The sequence below is a fragment of the Vicugna pacos genome, chromosome 1 (genome assembly GCF_048564905.1).
Source record: "Vicugna pacos chromosome 1, VicPac4, whole genome shotgun sequence".
Classification (NCBI taxonomy): domain Eukaryota; kingdom Metazoa; phylum Chordata; class Mammalia; order Artiodactyla; family Camelidae; genus Vicugna; species Vicugna pacos.
The window spans coordinates 68,103,661-68,118,871 of record NC_132987.1 but is presented as its reverse complement, the minus strand read 5'-3'; the positions used below and the strand labels follow the sequence as shown (position 1 = coordinate 68,118,871).

General features: G+C 41.4%; 1 protein-coding gene across 4 annotated transcripts in view; it reads left to right on the top strand.

Annotated features, from left to right (window-relative positions):
- CFAP91 (cilia and flagella associated protein 91) overlaps positions 1-15,211 on the top strand; it is a 72,604-nt gene that overhangs the window by 37,572 nt on the left and 19,821 nt on the right. For 3 of the 4 annotated variants that reach the window (XR_012074244.1, XM_072964388.1, XM_072964403.1), the window contains exons 11-14: positions 7,656-7,772; positions 9,216-9,347; positions 10,323-10,469; positions 13,283-13,504. Coding sequence is in view for 3 of the 4 variants with exons in the window: in XM_072964388.1 (XP_072820489.1) it covers positions 7,656-7,772; positions 9,216-9,347; positions 10,323-10,469; positions 13,283-13,504 (618 nt within the window). In the remaining variant the exon portion in view is untranslated. The remainder of the gene's footprint in view (positions 1-7,655; positions 7,773-9,215; positions 9,348-10,322; positions 10,470-13,282; positions 13,505-15,211) is intronic. The other variant, XM_006210348.4, reaches the window with a different exon arrangement.

Below are 15,211 nucleotides of genomic sequence, written 5' to 3'. Positions count from 1 at the left end.
ATCGTGTGATTTTTGTCTCTCCTTTTGTTAATGTGGTGTATCATATTGATTAATTTGTGAGTCTTAAACCATCCCCGCATCCCTCAAATAAATCCCATTTCATCATGGTATATGATCCTTTTTGTATGTTATTGGATTTGGCTTGATAATATTTTGTTGAGGGTTTTTGTATCTATATTCATCAGATGCCATCCTCGTTAGTATAGTGATGAGTATCCCCACCTGTCACATATTCACCAGAGATACTGGCCTGTAATTTTCTTTTTTGTAGTATCTTTGTCTGGTTTTGGTATCAGGGTGTAATGGTAGCTTTGTAGAATGGATTTGGGAGGATTCCATCCTCTTCAATTTTTTTGGAAAAGTTTGAGAAGTATATATATTAGCTCTTTTTTATATTTTTGGTAGAATTCCCCATGAGGCCATCTGGTTCAGGACTTTTGTTTGCTGGGAGTTTTTTGTAATTACAAATTCAAGATCAGTACTAGTGCTCTGTCCAGATTGTCTGTTTCTTCCTGACTGAGTCTTGGAAGTTTGTATGTTTCTGGAAGTTTGTCCATTTCTTCTAGGTTGTCCAATTTGTTGGCATATAATTGTTGTTTATCTTTTCAAAAAACCAGCCCTTGGTTTCATTCATCTTTTCTATTGTTTATTTGTTCCCTATTTTATTAATTTCCTCTCTGATCTTTATTGTTTTCTGTCTTCTTCTGACTTTGGTTGGTTTGTTATTCTTTTTCTAATTCCTTTACATGGAAGGTTAAGTTGTTTATTTGAGATTCTTCTTGTTTCTTGAGGTAGGCCCGTATCAATATAAACTTTCCTCCTAGGACTGCTTTTGCTGCATCCCATAAATTTTGGAAAGTTGTGTTTCCCTTTGTATTTGTCTCAAGGTATTTTCTGATTTCCTCTTTGATTTCTTCCTTGACCAATTGGTTTTTTAGTAAAATGTTGTTTAGTCTCCATGTGTTGGTACTGTTTTCATTTTTCTTGCTGTAATTGATTTTTAGTTCTAATTGGAAAAAAATGCTTGATACAGTTTCTGTTCTGTTAAATTTGTGGCCTAGCATGTGATTTATCCTGGAGAACATTCCATGTGCACTTAAAAAATGTGTTTTGTTGTTTTTGGATGGAATGTTCTATAGATATCCAGTAAGTCCTACTACTTTATTGTATAGTTTATGACTACTGTTGCCTTATTGATATTGTCTGGATGAATTGTCCATTGATATAAGTCAGGTGTAAAGTCCTCTACTATTTTTTTTTGGACAATTTCTCCCTTTATATCTATTAATATTTGATTTATATATTTAAATGGTCATGTACTAGATGCATATATGTTAAGAATAATATTCTCTTCATTATTGATCCATTTATTATTACATAATGTGTTTTTTGTCTTTTGTTATAAAGTTTATTTTGTGATATGAGTATTACTACCCCAGCTTTCTTGTCATTTCCATTTGCATGAAATATCTTTCTCCATTCCCTCACTTTCAGTCTGTGTGTGTCTTTAGCTGTGAAGTGAATCTCTTCTAAGGAGCATATAGATGGGTCCTGTTTTTTTTACCCATGTCTTTTGATTGGAGCATTTAATCCATTGACATTTAAAGTAATTTTTGATAGTTATGTACTTAATGCCATTTTATTATTTGTTTCCTGAGGTGGGGGGTTGTAGTTTTTCTCTGTTCATTTCTTCTTTTTTTTTTTTCAATCGACATACGGGGGATTGAACCCAGGAGCTGAGCTATTTCCCCTGCTCCCCATTTCTTCTTCTTTTTGCTTCTTCCCTTGCAGTTTGATGATTTTCTTTAGTAGTGTGTTTGTATTCCTTTCTTTCTAGTTTTTGTGTTTCTATGGTTCACTTTTGATTTGTGATTATTATGGGGTTGATGTATGTTGACCTGTAACTAAATCTACTTGTTTTAAACTGGTAGTCATTTAAATTCAAACATATTTTGAAAGATCTATCTTTTTTACTCCCTTCACCCACATTTTGTGGTTTTGATGTCGTATTTTACATCCCTTCACTGTTCATTTTAGTTATAGTTGCTTTTATAATTTTTGTCTTTTAACCTTTCATCTTGTTTGGGATAGTCTGTGCTTCTTGTACCTAGATATGTTTCCTTCTTCAGGTTTGGAAATTTTCAGCCATAATTTCATCAAATACAGTTTTGATCTCCTTCTCTCTCTCTTCTCCTTCTGAGAATACAATGCAAATGTTAGTGTCTTTCATGTTGTTCAGTAGATCCATTAAACTGTTCTCATATTTTTGTTTGTTTTTCTTCTGCTGTTCCAACTGGGTTATTTCCATTATTCTGTCTTCCAGATCACTTGGGCATTCTTCTGTATCATCAAGTCTGCTAGTCATTCCTTCTAGTGTGTTTTTCATTTCAGCTATTGTATTCTTCAGTTCTGACTGGTTCTCTTTTTTTTTTTTGAAAAACAAACAAGTTTAACAACATGTATACTTCCTGTATACTCAGAAAAACTGAGTCACTCCCTGAAATAGGCAAAGGTAACACCTTAAATACTGTCTTTAGCTAAAAACAAAAGCAAGAACTTGGGCTGACTGGTTCTTTTTTGTATTTTCTAATTCCTTGTTAAAATCCTCACTGTGTTCATCTATTCTTTTTCCTAATTCGGTTAGCACATTTATTACTAATGCTTTGAATTCTTTATCTGGTAAATTGTTTTTTCTGTTTCACTAGTTGTTTTTTCAAAGGTTTTCTCTTGCACTTTCAATAAGATAAATTCCTCTATCTTCTCATTTTGCTTATCTTTCTCTGGCTGTATGAAATAAGGTGAAACAGTTGTGGTCTTGAAAGAGTGTCCTTATGTGGGAGCATCCCTAGACAGTCTGTGTAGGCCCAGTGGCTTTGGTTGGAGAGCTGGATTTGACATGAACACAAGTCACATCTTTTCTCAAGGCATGCTGGTAGCTATCACCTTGGTAGAAGGTAGGGCTGGAGATGGAGGTGCTAGGGCCAAAGTCTTATAAGGCTGGGTTCCCCTCTGCTCAGTGGCCATTGCTGCCCTACTGGGGGTGAGTTCTGGTCCTACATTGCTGTAGCAGAAGCCCTGAGGGCTGGGTCTGAGCTAGTTCCACTCCTTCTAAGTGTACACTCTCCCCATTCCCAGATGAGAGCAGTGCTGGATTAGGAGGGACTGGTGTGGGGCACATGGCATGGATTGGAGCATGGCCACAGCATAGGCCATGGTGGTCCACCTGAGGCCAGAGATCTGGATTGTCTCTGATGCCCTGCCTGTGTAATCACCAGCAATGGCTGCCCCCACCCTGCTTAGATGCTGCTTTGTATCTGAGCTGCCCCTGTGGTCTCACAACCTGGCTCCCAAGCGGGGTTGGAGCATTCACTTGCATCAGGCTGGGGCACACGCGGAGGCATTCACGGGAAACCAGCCAGCCACCTATGCAGTTTTCAGTCCACCCTCTCTGTCCTACTTTGTGAGCAAGCAAACATGCACACGTTCCTTGTAAGCAAAGTCAAGGCTTCCCACAGCCCTGCTGTTATTCCCAGCCAAGGGGACTCGCCTTCCCTGTGTCAAACTCCAGGCCTGGGGCACCCAGTATGTGACCTGAAGCACTCACTCCCCAGGGAGATCTCTGCCTGTGTAACCCCTCCTCCTTACCTGAATCCCCTAAGAAGTCCCGACCTGATCACTTCTCTTCTTTTCCTACCCAACTCCGAGTAGATCTTTCTTACAGCCATGGTTGTGCAAGAATCTATCTGCCAGTCTCCAGTTAGTTTTCAGTGAGAATCGTTCCACATGTAGATGTATTTTTGGTGTGTTTGTTGAGAAAGGTAAATTCCGCATCCTCTACTCCTACTCTTGATCTCCTTCTCCAGACAAAATAGACTTTGAAACAAAGACTCTCCAATGAGTCTGATTTTGTCCAGCAGTTCTCTCTGCATTGCTAACTGCTACACAGTAGTCAGCTCTCTCCTCTCTGCAGTGTTTGAGTGGTTACTCTCTCCTTCTTGAAACATTTTCTTCAGTTGAAATCTGTAACAGCTCTCTTGTTTGATTCTTTCTTCACTGACCTCAATACAAGTCTTGGACATGATGTTGAACAATGAATACTTAGGGGATGATGATCATGATGACACAAAAATGCCCCATACAGTTCTTGCTGAATAGTTATTAGATTTTCACACAAAGACACTCACACACATACACAACAGATAAATTTATTAACTGTACCACGTGATGATTATTTACTATTCATTAAGTCGAAATGGAGCCCCTAACGGTCTTCATCCTCATCATCTTTCACGGTGAGTAGGCTGAGGAAGATGAGGAGTCGGTCCTGCCGTTTCAGGGGTGGCAGAGGTGGAAGATGTAGAGGAGGTGGGAGGGGAGGCAGGAGACACAGGCACACTCAGTGAAACTTTACAGAAATACATTGTAATTTCTGTCTTTTTTTTTTTTTGATTTTTCATTGCCCTAAAAATGTTTCTATATGGTACCAATCCTTATTCCATCATTTGGTTTAGTTTCAGTGCCTGTATCATAGAGGGGTCCATGTTGTAAAAGAAGTCAAAAGCCGTCTTGAATAACGGAAAGTGCTCTTCCAGATCATCTAATGTCTACTGTTGTCTGGCATCGTGTCTTCTGCATCCTCTTCCTCCTTGTGTTGCACTGGTTCAGAAGCACTGGTCCCTGTCAGGTCATCTTCTGTTAATTCCTCTGGGTGGTGTCTTTTAGCTCTTGAATTTCTCCAAGATCCATGTCTTGAAATCCCTCACCTCCCACCACCTTTTTTTTTTTTTTTTGCCATATTCACAATCTCTTTCATGATTTCCTTGATTGGCTCTGTTGTAAATTCTGTGAGGTCATGCATACCTTCTGGACACAGTTTCCTCCAGTAGGAATTTATTGTTTCGGGCTTAATGGCTTTCACAGCTTTTTCTATAATAATGGTGGTATCTTCAGTGATGTAATCCTTCCAGACTTCCTAACATTCTCTCTGTCGGGTTCTCTTCCATAGCACTGACAGTCCTTTCCATAGAGTATTCCATAGTGTTATGAGCCTTAAAGTTCCTTCCATATGACCAACCACCTGAGCTAGAGGCTTCATTATAGCCATTGTATTTGGAGCAAGTAGATCGCTTTGTCGCCTTTGGTGTTGAACTTACGGGGTTCTGGGTGGCCAGGGACATTGTCTGATATGAAAGAAGTTTAAGAGGGAGTCCCTTACTGGCAAGGTACTTCCTGACTTCAGTGACAATGCTTTAATGGAACCAATCCAGAAAAAAATGTTCTCTTCAAGGCCTTCTTTTCTAACCAAAAGACTTGGCAGCTGGTGTTTGTTTATCTTTTCCCTTCAAGACTTGGGGGTTAGCAGCTTTCTAGATAAGGGCAGTCCTGATCATAACCCAACTGTTTTTGCATAAAACAGTAGAGAAACCCTGTCCCTTCTTGCCTTGAATCCTGGTGCTCACTTCTCTTCCTTATAAACAAATGTCCTTTGTGGCATTTTTTTTTCCCCTCCAGAATAGGGCACTTTCATCTGCTTTAAAAACCTGTTCAGGCAGATGTCCTTTTCCCTCAGTGATTTTCTTAACGGTGTCTGGGAACTCATCTTCTGCCTCTTGGTCAGCAGAAGCTGCTTCTCCTGTTATCTTGGTTTAAGCCAAACCTCTTTCTAAAATTATCAAACCATCCTTTGCTGGCATTAAATTCTCCAGCTTTGGATCCTTCACCTGCCTTTTACTTAAGTCCTTATATAATGACTTCACTTTTTCTTAAAGCGATCCTGCACACACATGAAAGCTGCATTTTCAACATGAGATAAAAAAGTAGTTTGCAGAAAGTACAAGGTTTTCACATCTGCGGGTGTGGCTGCAGCGACAGCTTCATGAATTTCCTTTTCTTTTTTCACAATGGTCCTTACATGGGATCCTTTTATCTTGAGATAGCAGCAGCTGCAGCCCTCAGTCTACAGTGCATATCAAGCAATTCAACTTTTTCTTGTAATGTCATGACTTTTCTCTGCTTCTTGGGAGCATTCCCAGCATTGCTGGTGGCACTTCGTATGGGTCTCATGGTGTCATTCAAGGTGTACAGTATTGCACTAAATATGATAGAAAATACATGAGAAGCACTAGAGCTCACTTGTTATCTTGACACGCAGCTCAGCATGTTAACATGAGAGATGACCTGCTCACTTGGAGATGGTTAGTGTCACCATACTTTTTAAGTCGACACTTGCCAACACGAGTTCACAGCAAAAGCAACAGGAGGTAGCTGTGAAATTATTACAGCAGTGTAGTATTTACTATAGTTAATTTTACGCAGTTATGATTTAATACTGCATCTTTACACTTATTTACATTTCTTTCAACTGTGAGTGGCACCATGTGTGGTCTGTTATGTGCCTGTGTGTGTTAGTTTTGATAAATTTTACTTTTTTATGATAGATTTGTATATATTTTATGGTAGTAAATGATTAAATAGACTAGTATCTACCTATATTTTATGCATTCATGACATGCCAAATTTTTTCTTTTTCAATATTTCTGGGCTATGTGGTTCACCTGCAGATTTTCTCAAATTGTCAAAAATCTCCAAAAATTTTTCCAATGTATTTATTGAAAAGCTTCTGTGTATTAGTGGATCTATGCAGTTCAAACCCATGTTGTTCAAGGGGCAAGAGTACCTTTAGACTGCTGCTGCCCTCTGCTGATTCATTGGTTTTGGTTATCGTAGTGCTGCTATATATATATTTGTTGTCAGATTTATTTTCAAGAAACCCAGAGGCTCTATTACAACCACAGTAACTTCATGTGGCTCCAAATTTTACTCATAATTTACATATTTTTATTAATTTCAAGTCTTGGCTTTGTGCTGCTTGTTTTATCACTTTTTTTGTGGAAAAATGTAAAAAGTATTAGATGATGAAAAAGTAATAACAGTGTGATTTTATAATCACAGAGATCAGAATTTTTGATTCTTTTAAGTTAAAAGTGTCCCGCTATACCTGAAAATGGAACCAATGAACAAAAACTCATGTCATGTATAATTTTGGCAGGACTTTTGATGATCAAAAGTTAAAAAAAAATAAAATGAAGTGCATGTTGAAATAGAAACACTCACACATTCTTTCACAAGGAACCAAGTTCAAAAATCTTGTCGTGCAGGCCTTTAAGCTCAAAATAAAGTTCTCTTTACTTTTAAATAATTACCATTTAATGCCCATCAGTTCCCGCATGACAACAGAACATGCTGAATATTTCAGCTGCTTGCCACACGGGACAGTTTCCTGTTGCCCAGGCAGTCATTCCCAACAGCAGATTAGCTCTCGTGGAAGAATAGGGGTTGGGGGTTTTGCTTGACACATGACAGAACCTTCTAAAAACTAAAAAAAAAAAAAAAAAAAAAAAAAAAAAAAAATTGAAAACTTTTGATTAAAATGGATATACCTAGAATATGTTTCAAGTTTGTTCTGTGGTTAACGTATTCATGGGACTATCATAGCATCCCTTGGGAGAGATAAACACCCTGGTTTGGACTTTCTTGAACTGCCCTAGCTTGGCCATGGAGAAGATTATTTCTGATTGATATCAGATCTGTGACTTGGATCTGGTAGTGGGAGAAAATACAAAGGCAAGACATGGCACTCATTGGTGTTATTTCAGGCATTGTTGGAAAAGAAGAATAAGACTCTTGAAACAAAGAAACCCATGCGCTTTCTTCAGAGAAAGCCAGTGCCTCAACCTCGGCTGCCAACTCCAACCTTGGAGATGAGTTCCAATGTAAGTGTGAAGCTTCTTTTATTTAAAATGCTAAATTCAGTGTTGCCACCCATTTATTCTCAAGATGGTTTGGGTTAAAATCGAACATAACAGATCTCAAGATTTGACTGATGTTTCCTTTATCCTTCTGTTTTAAACGCACACACACAAACAAGCAAAATGAAATGAAATCTAAATTCAATCCTTTTCAAGAATAAAAACACAAAGAATAACATCTTCCCAAGAGAAATAGGCAACAGAAGGCAATCGTCACATCTGTTAAATAAAAAAAAGAAGATTGAATAATGATCAGTTCCCATAACCATCCTCCCACATGCAGAGGCAGCAGAGAACAGCTGGACGTAGAGAGGAATGAAATACAGAGGTGCCATCGAGACAGGCTGGCTTCCAGGGTAGGACTGGCTCAGAGGGTTCCCCCTGACTAGGGCCATACCTCACCTCCACGGAGCCCCAGACTCAGTTCGGACAACATTCCAGAGTTGATTAGGTTTTAAAGGACTGACTCAGACCAAACCCACAAGAAACTGCTCCAGATGCCACAAGGCAAATTTGTTACTTTACAGAGAGAAACAGAACTGCCTGGTGGATCGGGATGTTCCTCTCGGCAGGTCAGCTTGTTACCTCCCTGTCCTTGTGAGGACAAGGCAGTCTTCACAAGAAACCAGATCGTACAGAAGGTGGCTGTGCTTTGTCTGCGGGAAGGAAGCTGACGGGACATCTCAGTAGCACCTCTGGTGGCTCGTCTCTGTGGAGGGACCAGAATGCTCCCGCTGACTGGTCACGATGTGCTCGGGCAGCATCCCTTTTCTAGACTTCGTGCCGACCAGCGCCTGTGGTTGACACGCTGTGTTTCACGTGTGTTCACTCCATTGAGTCCACTGTTGATTTCTTTTGCAGTCAGACTCAGCTCTTCCTGCTTTTGACACATACTTATTTAAGGTGATTTTTGTAGATGGCTTATCTTGTCCACTATATTCTGATGTTACCAGTTCAGCTAAATTCTTGTGAGAAGCACCTCACTTTCGACTCTGATATAAGACCACCCGTATTCTTTGTCTCCTCATGAGCAAACATGAAAAAACTATTGCAAAAGGGATGTTATTTGTAGTACTTACTGCTTCAAGAAAGATTTTGCTGGAAAGAAGTATAGAGAAAAGAAAAATGGCTTAATTTGTAGGGGTAGCATGACAGTGGGTAAATGTTTTGCTTTTGATATAATTAATGATCGTTATGAAAAAAATAATGAATTTTAACAACACTATAAGTAACATGTAAAATCCTCTATGTTTAATGAGGGGAGGGCTGATGTTTTATTTCTCCCTCAATCCTCTGGCATCTAGCTTTTTGCTAGATACAAACTTTTTTTTATATAAATCTTCAGAAAAGTATTTGATGCTGACTGTGCTGTTCTCAAACTGCTTGGTTCTCCCTTTGTTCTTTCAGGAAGAAGAAGATATAGAAATGGCTGTGATCTACCTTCAAAAGTTACTCCGGGGCAGAGTCGTTCAGAACATGGTGTGTAGGGTGCAGCCACTGGCCCTGCTCGTCTTCTTTGTGAATAGATTTACAGAATGTGTATGTGCTTGGTTCCTTGGGGGTAAATTGCCTCTTGCACTCTGCTGTCCTACGGAACTAACTTTTACCCACCCATTCCCTCCTACTGCTATAGTTTGCCCAGGTAAGGGCACAGTGTCAAGGAGAAGAAGGACCTGCCCGCTGTTTGCCACAGTTGTAACCAAGGCAGTGTGAAACTCATGTCTTCCTTGGAATTGCTGAATCTAGCAACTTTCATACCTGAATTTTGACTATGAAATCATCACCAACCAAGTGGATTATCTGATTTTTCCAAAGTCATAATACAATTATTTGAGTGTGCATATAGGTAGTAATACCTGAATAATACATGAAGTAGCTAACTAATAACAACTACCTTTGAACAATAACTAGTTTTGAACCCCTACCATAGGCTCACATTATATATTCTTTGCTCTAATATATCATCTCACTTTTTTCCTGTCGGTTATCCATTTTACAGGTGAGTAATGTGAGTCTGAGAGGGATTATGTTAACTGCCAGCAAATTCAACTCTGGTCTTCCTGACAGTAAATCCTTAGCCAGATGACTTGTGCTGCTAGAGCAAGCACACGCTTCAGTTTAAAAATGGACTGATTTAAAGCCCCGGCTAAAATGCTTTTTCTCCCCAGACAGCTGTAACTCTTAAGAGACTCGGCTTTGGTGGCTAAGTTCAGGGAAGCGGGGTGAGCATTTTGTGTTCAGTGTTACTCTTTCCTCTCCTTTCGGTATTTCCCCAGGAGAACCGCCACAGTTAAGTCCAGACAGCAGGTTGTGTATTCCACTCCAGGGGCAGATCTCTCAGAAAAGAGAATATGACCACGAAAAATACCATCCCCAGGCTTCTTAGGGAAGGAGCAAAAGGCAGAACGGAGCCCACCACTTACAAGTGCCCCACGAGTCACCTGCAGGCGCGGCCTTGTGCCTGGCACAGGGGATGCTGATTTGCAAGTCTGTCTCTGGTTTGATTTGATCCAGATGTTTGAAGGGAAAGAGAAGCGGCTGGAGCTGATCCAGGAGCTGCGCACCAGCCACGCGCTGCAAGAAGATGACAGGCTGGTGAAGAAAGCCGAGAAGCAGGTGACCCTGGCCTTGCAGCGGCAGAGGAACCTGCACGAGCACAAGGTGATTTCCTTTCCTTTCTTGTCCCATTTTCTCCCTTGGTTTTTGCTATTGTGCAGGCAACATCACAGTAACAATAAATGCAGTGATGAAAGGGAAACAGCCCCCACAATCCCAGCACTCTAGCGCTGGCAGCATTTTTTATCAGTGCTGTTGCAGTCCATAATTTGGGGTGTGGTCCCCATCCCCTCGAATTGAATATGCTCGTATTTTCGTTTTTGCAAAAAAGAAAAGATCCCCACAATTTAAAAAGGTTTTCTTTTCCAATTTTTCTTAAATATTTGGTGACTCTATTATATTTCAGTGGAAGCCCAGCAGAATGAATTAATAATAAAAGCAATAAGAAAAAAGTGAGAAATGAGATTTTAAAAACTATCCACACTCATGTGTGAGTTTTTGAGCCATGCATGCTGGTTATATTTGCATATTAGAGGCATAGCTCATGCTGGTTGAAATGCATATTAAATACGTTAGTATGATATTCTGGGACTTTCATCAGGTCCTCTGAGCTCTGTGTGACTGCAGCTCTAACCCAACAACTGTAAATGTGCTTCCCGTTTTCTTCTGGTGTTTGTCTGTATACACGCAGCATTTAATGTTGTTGACTACAGCATTGGTCTACTTTCACTATCTCTCACTTATCTGTAAATCAGTGTGAAAAAGGATGAGTTGGCACAGAGTTTAGTGTTACAAGAAAGTAAACTGACAGCAAAATTACTATGACCCGCGTTTAGTAACACACATACCTTGTGCTGTGGAATTGAGAACAAATGGTAAGCGGCTCAGAAACGAGCACCTCTTTATTCCTTTTATGTGACAGCAGGGCTGTGGATGGTCACTGAGCGGGAGCTGGGGGTAGGGGAGAAAGCCATGGGCTGTGAGACCCAACAGATGGACCAGAGAAAGGGGAAGAAAATGTGGACAATGGAGTCTCTGAATCCTGGGATCTAAGAGTCCTGGAAATGATGGAGCCAGGCTGCACTTCTATTCAGATAAGGAGCAGAATGCCCTAGAGGCAGAATACCCAGGCCTGGGGATGGAAAAATGCCATCCTTGGTCCCTCTAGGTTTCTAATTCTAGACTTTAGCATCTGCAGCTCAGCCAATCAGGATTTTCAGCTACCCTACCCTGTTTAGTGGGTAAATATTTGACTGACAGACATCATGTCAGCTAAGAGGACTTAATGGGAAGAGCTGTCACTTAGCCACAGACTCGCCCGGCTTACCTGCAGCGGTACCTGGACACACCGAGGATACGCAGGCACCCGAGGGAGCGGGCAGCTCACGGACCCACAGCAGTGCTGGTCCTCTCCTTTTCTCCTTCCCTTGTATTTGCTGTGGAAACAGTCCAGAAACTCCACAGTTCCCAGTTATATAATGTACTACATGATATGGTCACAGCAGAATCACCTTCCTAAATATTCTTACTTGATTTTCAAATGAGATTGTACTACCTGAGCAAACCCAAAGTTCTTGCTGAGGGGGAGGCTGGACAGAACAGGGAGCCATCTCGGGGTTTTAAAGGTTGCATCTGCCCCCCCCCCCCCGCCAAAGTGAGGGAGCTTGTGATCCCAGAGACAAGGAGAAAATCCATTTGTGGTCTGTGGGCTGAGTGACTGCTGTTCACAAATGTAAGGAGTACTGAGACACTCTTAGTCTCACCCTTTCTGGCCACCTCGCCCTATTTTATACGTCAAGCTGCTTAGAAAGTATGTGTGACCTTTTGAGGGAGGGTATAGCTCAGTGGTAGAGCGCATGCTTAGCATGCACGAGGTCCTGGGTTCAATCCCCAGTACCTCCATTTTAAAAAAAAAGAAAGAAAGAAAGTGTGGGCTAGGAGGTGGGTAAGGATGAGGATGCGGGTGTTGGGGCTAAAACCACACTTGAATGCCAACTTCCCACAGTGGCCGTAAGACCTGTAAGACCCGTATGGTCCTCCCTTCGGATACACACCAGAGGGGGACTAAGCACAGAGGGAAAACCTTCAGTGTGAGAGCAGCAAGTGCCGGGGAGAAGAGCTCAACCCCCTTGTCCCTGAGGACAGTGCGGGCACACGACACCATCTTAAACACTTTTCCTTTATTTTCCATGTGCCAGAGCCGGGGCAAAGTGACAACCTGGGGCTTATCCCCGGCCAGGAGCTCCAGGCCCTGCTGTACCTTGATGATTACATAGACATATAGGCTTTTTTCCTGCTCTGGATCAAAGATAGTTTTAATGACTTTGAAGTTATTTAAAAGAATAAAAAGTACCAAGGTATTCTACTTTCATGTTAGTCAGATCTTAAAATTCCCCAAACTTGTGTTAAAGGACCAAGCATTGATAAATTAAAAGGTATCATGAGTGAATTTCTAGGTCTGTTTTTATCAAACTCCAATATTATCTTTTAATAAAAACCTTGACCTTTCCCTTCATGTCTGGGGAGACACAAGCACCTGACCTTCTGAGTTAAATTGAAAGAGAAAAAAATTCTGTGTGGACGCTAACAGAAATGTTTTACTAAATCTTTAAAAAAAATTTTTGTAATTGAAGAATAGTTGATCTACAGCATTGTGTTTTACTAAATGCTCTTTATAATTTGAAGACTATCCTCCATCAGTGACTGACAGGGCAATCTACTTTCTCACGTCTGAGTTTGTAACATAAGTTTTCCCAGTAAAACCCTTGGGATGGGGCCAGGCTGGAGATAATATTCTTCATAAAAACGAAGTGCATTCTGAAAGTGATGTGACTGGCAAGGGTAACCCAGCATCCTGTCTCAGAAATCACCATTCTTAGTGGAATCTGTAGCTTCATCATTCTGTTACTGTTTTTAAGGTGTCACTGGTTGAAAACCATTTGGCCGGACTGGAAGGCAGGGTGCTGGCAGACATGTTTGACTTCCTGTCCAAGGAGCTGGTGAGACTGCAGGAGGAGAGGAGGGTCCACGCCCTGGCCATGCTGGCCGAGCGGCAGCGGAGGATGCGCGAAGCCGAGGAGAGTGGCCGGCGCCAGGTGGAGCAGCGGCGCCTGCAGGAGGAGGACCTGATATTTAAGGAGGCAAGTGCATGTCTGGAAGCTGTAAGGAACCGAGTCAAACCAAAGGCAACTTGTGATATGAAATGGCGTGTTTTTTGTTTTTCATTGTTTTCACCAAATACGTGTTGAGTCTCTACAGTGTGCCCAGCACTGTGCAAAGGCACTGTGGGATCCTTTGGAGGGAAAAACCAGGCCTGGCCCCTTCTCTCCAGGAGCTTAAGTCCTATATAACATGCAAATAAGTGTAGGATCAGAAAACATGATACGTTTTGTGAAGGGAATAAATGGGGCCCGGTGACACATTTTTAACAGGTCACTCTGCTTGCTGTGCGGAGAGCAGATTGGAGGGAGGACAGTGTGGAAATGAGGAGACCAGGAACGTGGCGAAGTTCAGGCCAGAGTGAGAAACGGGAGGACGTCCGGTTTGGTGAAAGTGAGTGGGGAGAGGATGGTTCTGGTTTCTGAGGCGGGAAAGCTGAGGGTGGAATAGTTTATGAGCAAAATCAGGAGTCTGATTTATATTAAGTTTGAGACATCTGAGTGGAGGTGTCATTTCAGCAGATGGATATACAAGATGGAATTTAGAAGAGAGGGTTTGACTGAAGATATGAACTTGGGAGTCAGGAATGCCAGGATGGTGAATTAGAATTCTGACCAAGACCCGGTGGATGTGAAATTCCAAAGTGACCAAGATGCAACTTCAGAGGAAATTCGAGGAACCAGTTATATCTCAAAGCCCTCCGCCCTCATCAAGAATATAAAAGCTCAAGTGTTAAAATTGGAGGGGACTGGGAGGAAGACTTCTTTAAAGCGAGCTGTGCTATGACTAATACCCACTAAAAAACACACCCAGAGGTGGGAGGAGTTCTTCCCCTGTCTCGGAGTATGATATGTATCCTTTCAGTTAGGGTATCTGACCCCCAGGAGGGGTGGTGGGCACACCCAGAACAGGTCAAGGCCAAGGCTGTGAGTTTCCCTTGGACCAGATGTGGGCCAGCTGGGAAAGACAGAAAGGGCCAATCTGGAACTTAAAATCCTGTCCAAAGAGGCTGTCAGGATTGTATATGTGGATGTTTTGGGGCTCCTCAGTTTAAAAAACATGCTGCATCAACTTGGGGTCTTTTTATTTGATCTGAGATTTTAAGGATTTACCCAATTGACAGGAATTAGGATTGATCCATGAATGGTATTTGATATGTGTTTTTTCAAATTAAAACATTGATTAAAGTTTAACAGATTTCCCATCCTCAGTACCACTTAAAGAGTTTTGGCTTGTACATTGTCAAGTTGAGCTTTTTAACTGGAGTGGCAGATCATCTACAATGTGAAACAGCCTATTATACTAATTCACATTCTAGCTTCCTACTGTCTTAGCACATTTTTCTTTAGAAAGAGTTACTGAGATTTAGCAATTTTTAGCAAACCAGAACTTACTCTCCCCTACCTAACATCACTAAGGAAAGACCAGCTGGGATGGGAGGAACCAGTTGGAAGTGAGAATCAAAGGAAGGGGACAGAGGAACCATTAGACTCAGAAACACAGAAAGGAAGAAGCTGGTGAAAGGTTTCTAGGAAGGTATCTTCTAGGTGGGAATGCCAGCATGTCTAGGAAGGGCAAGGAAAGGTTAAGAGGACCCTTGCAGCCTGATTTAAGGATCATTCATGTAAAGAACCTATCCACCCATGGACCCTAGCGTCACTTAAATTCCCTATCTCGCATCATATGAC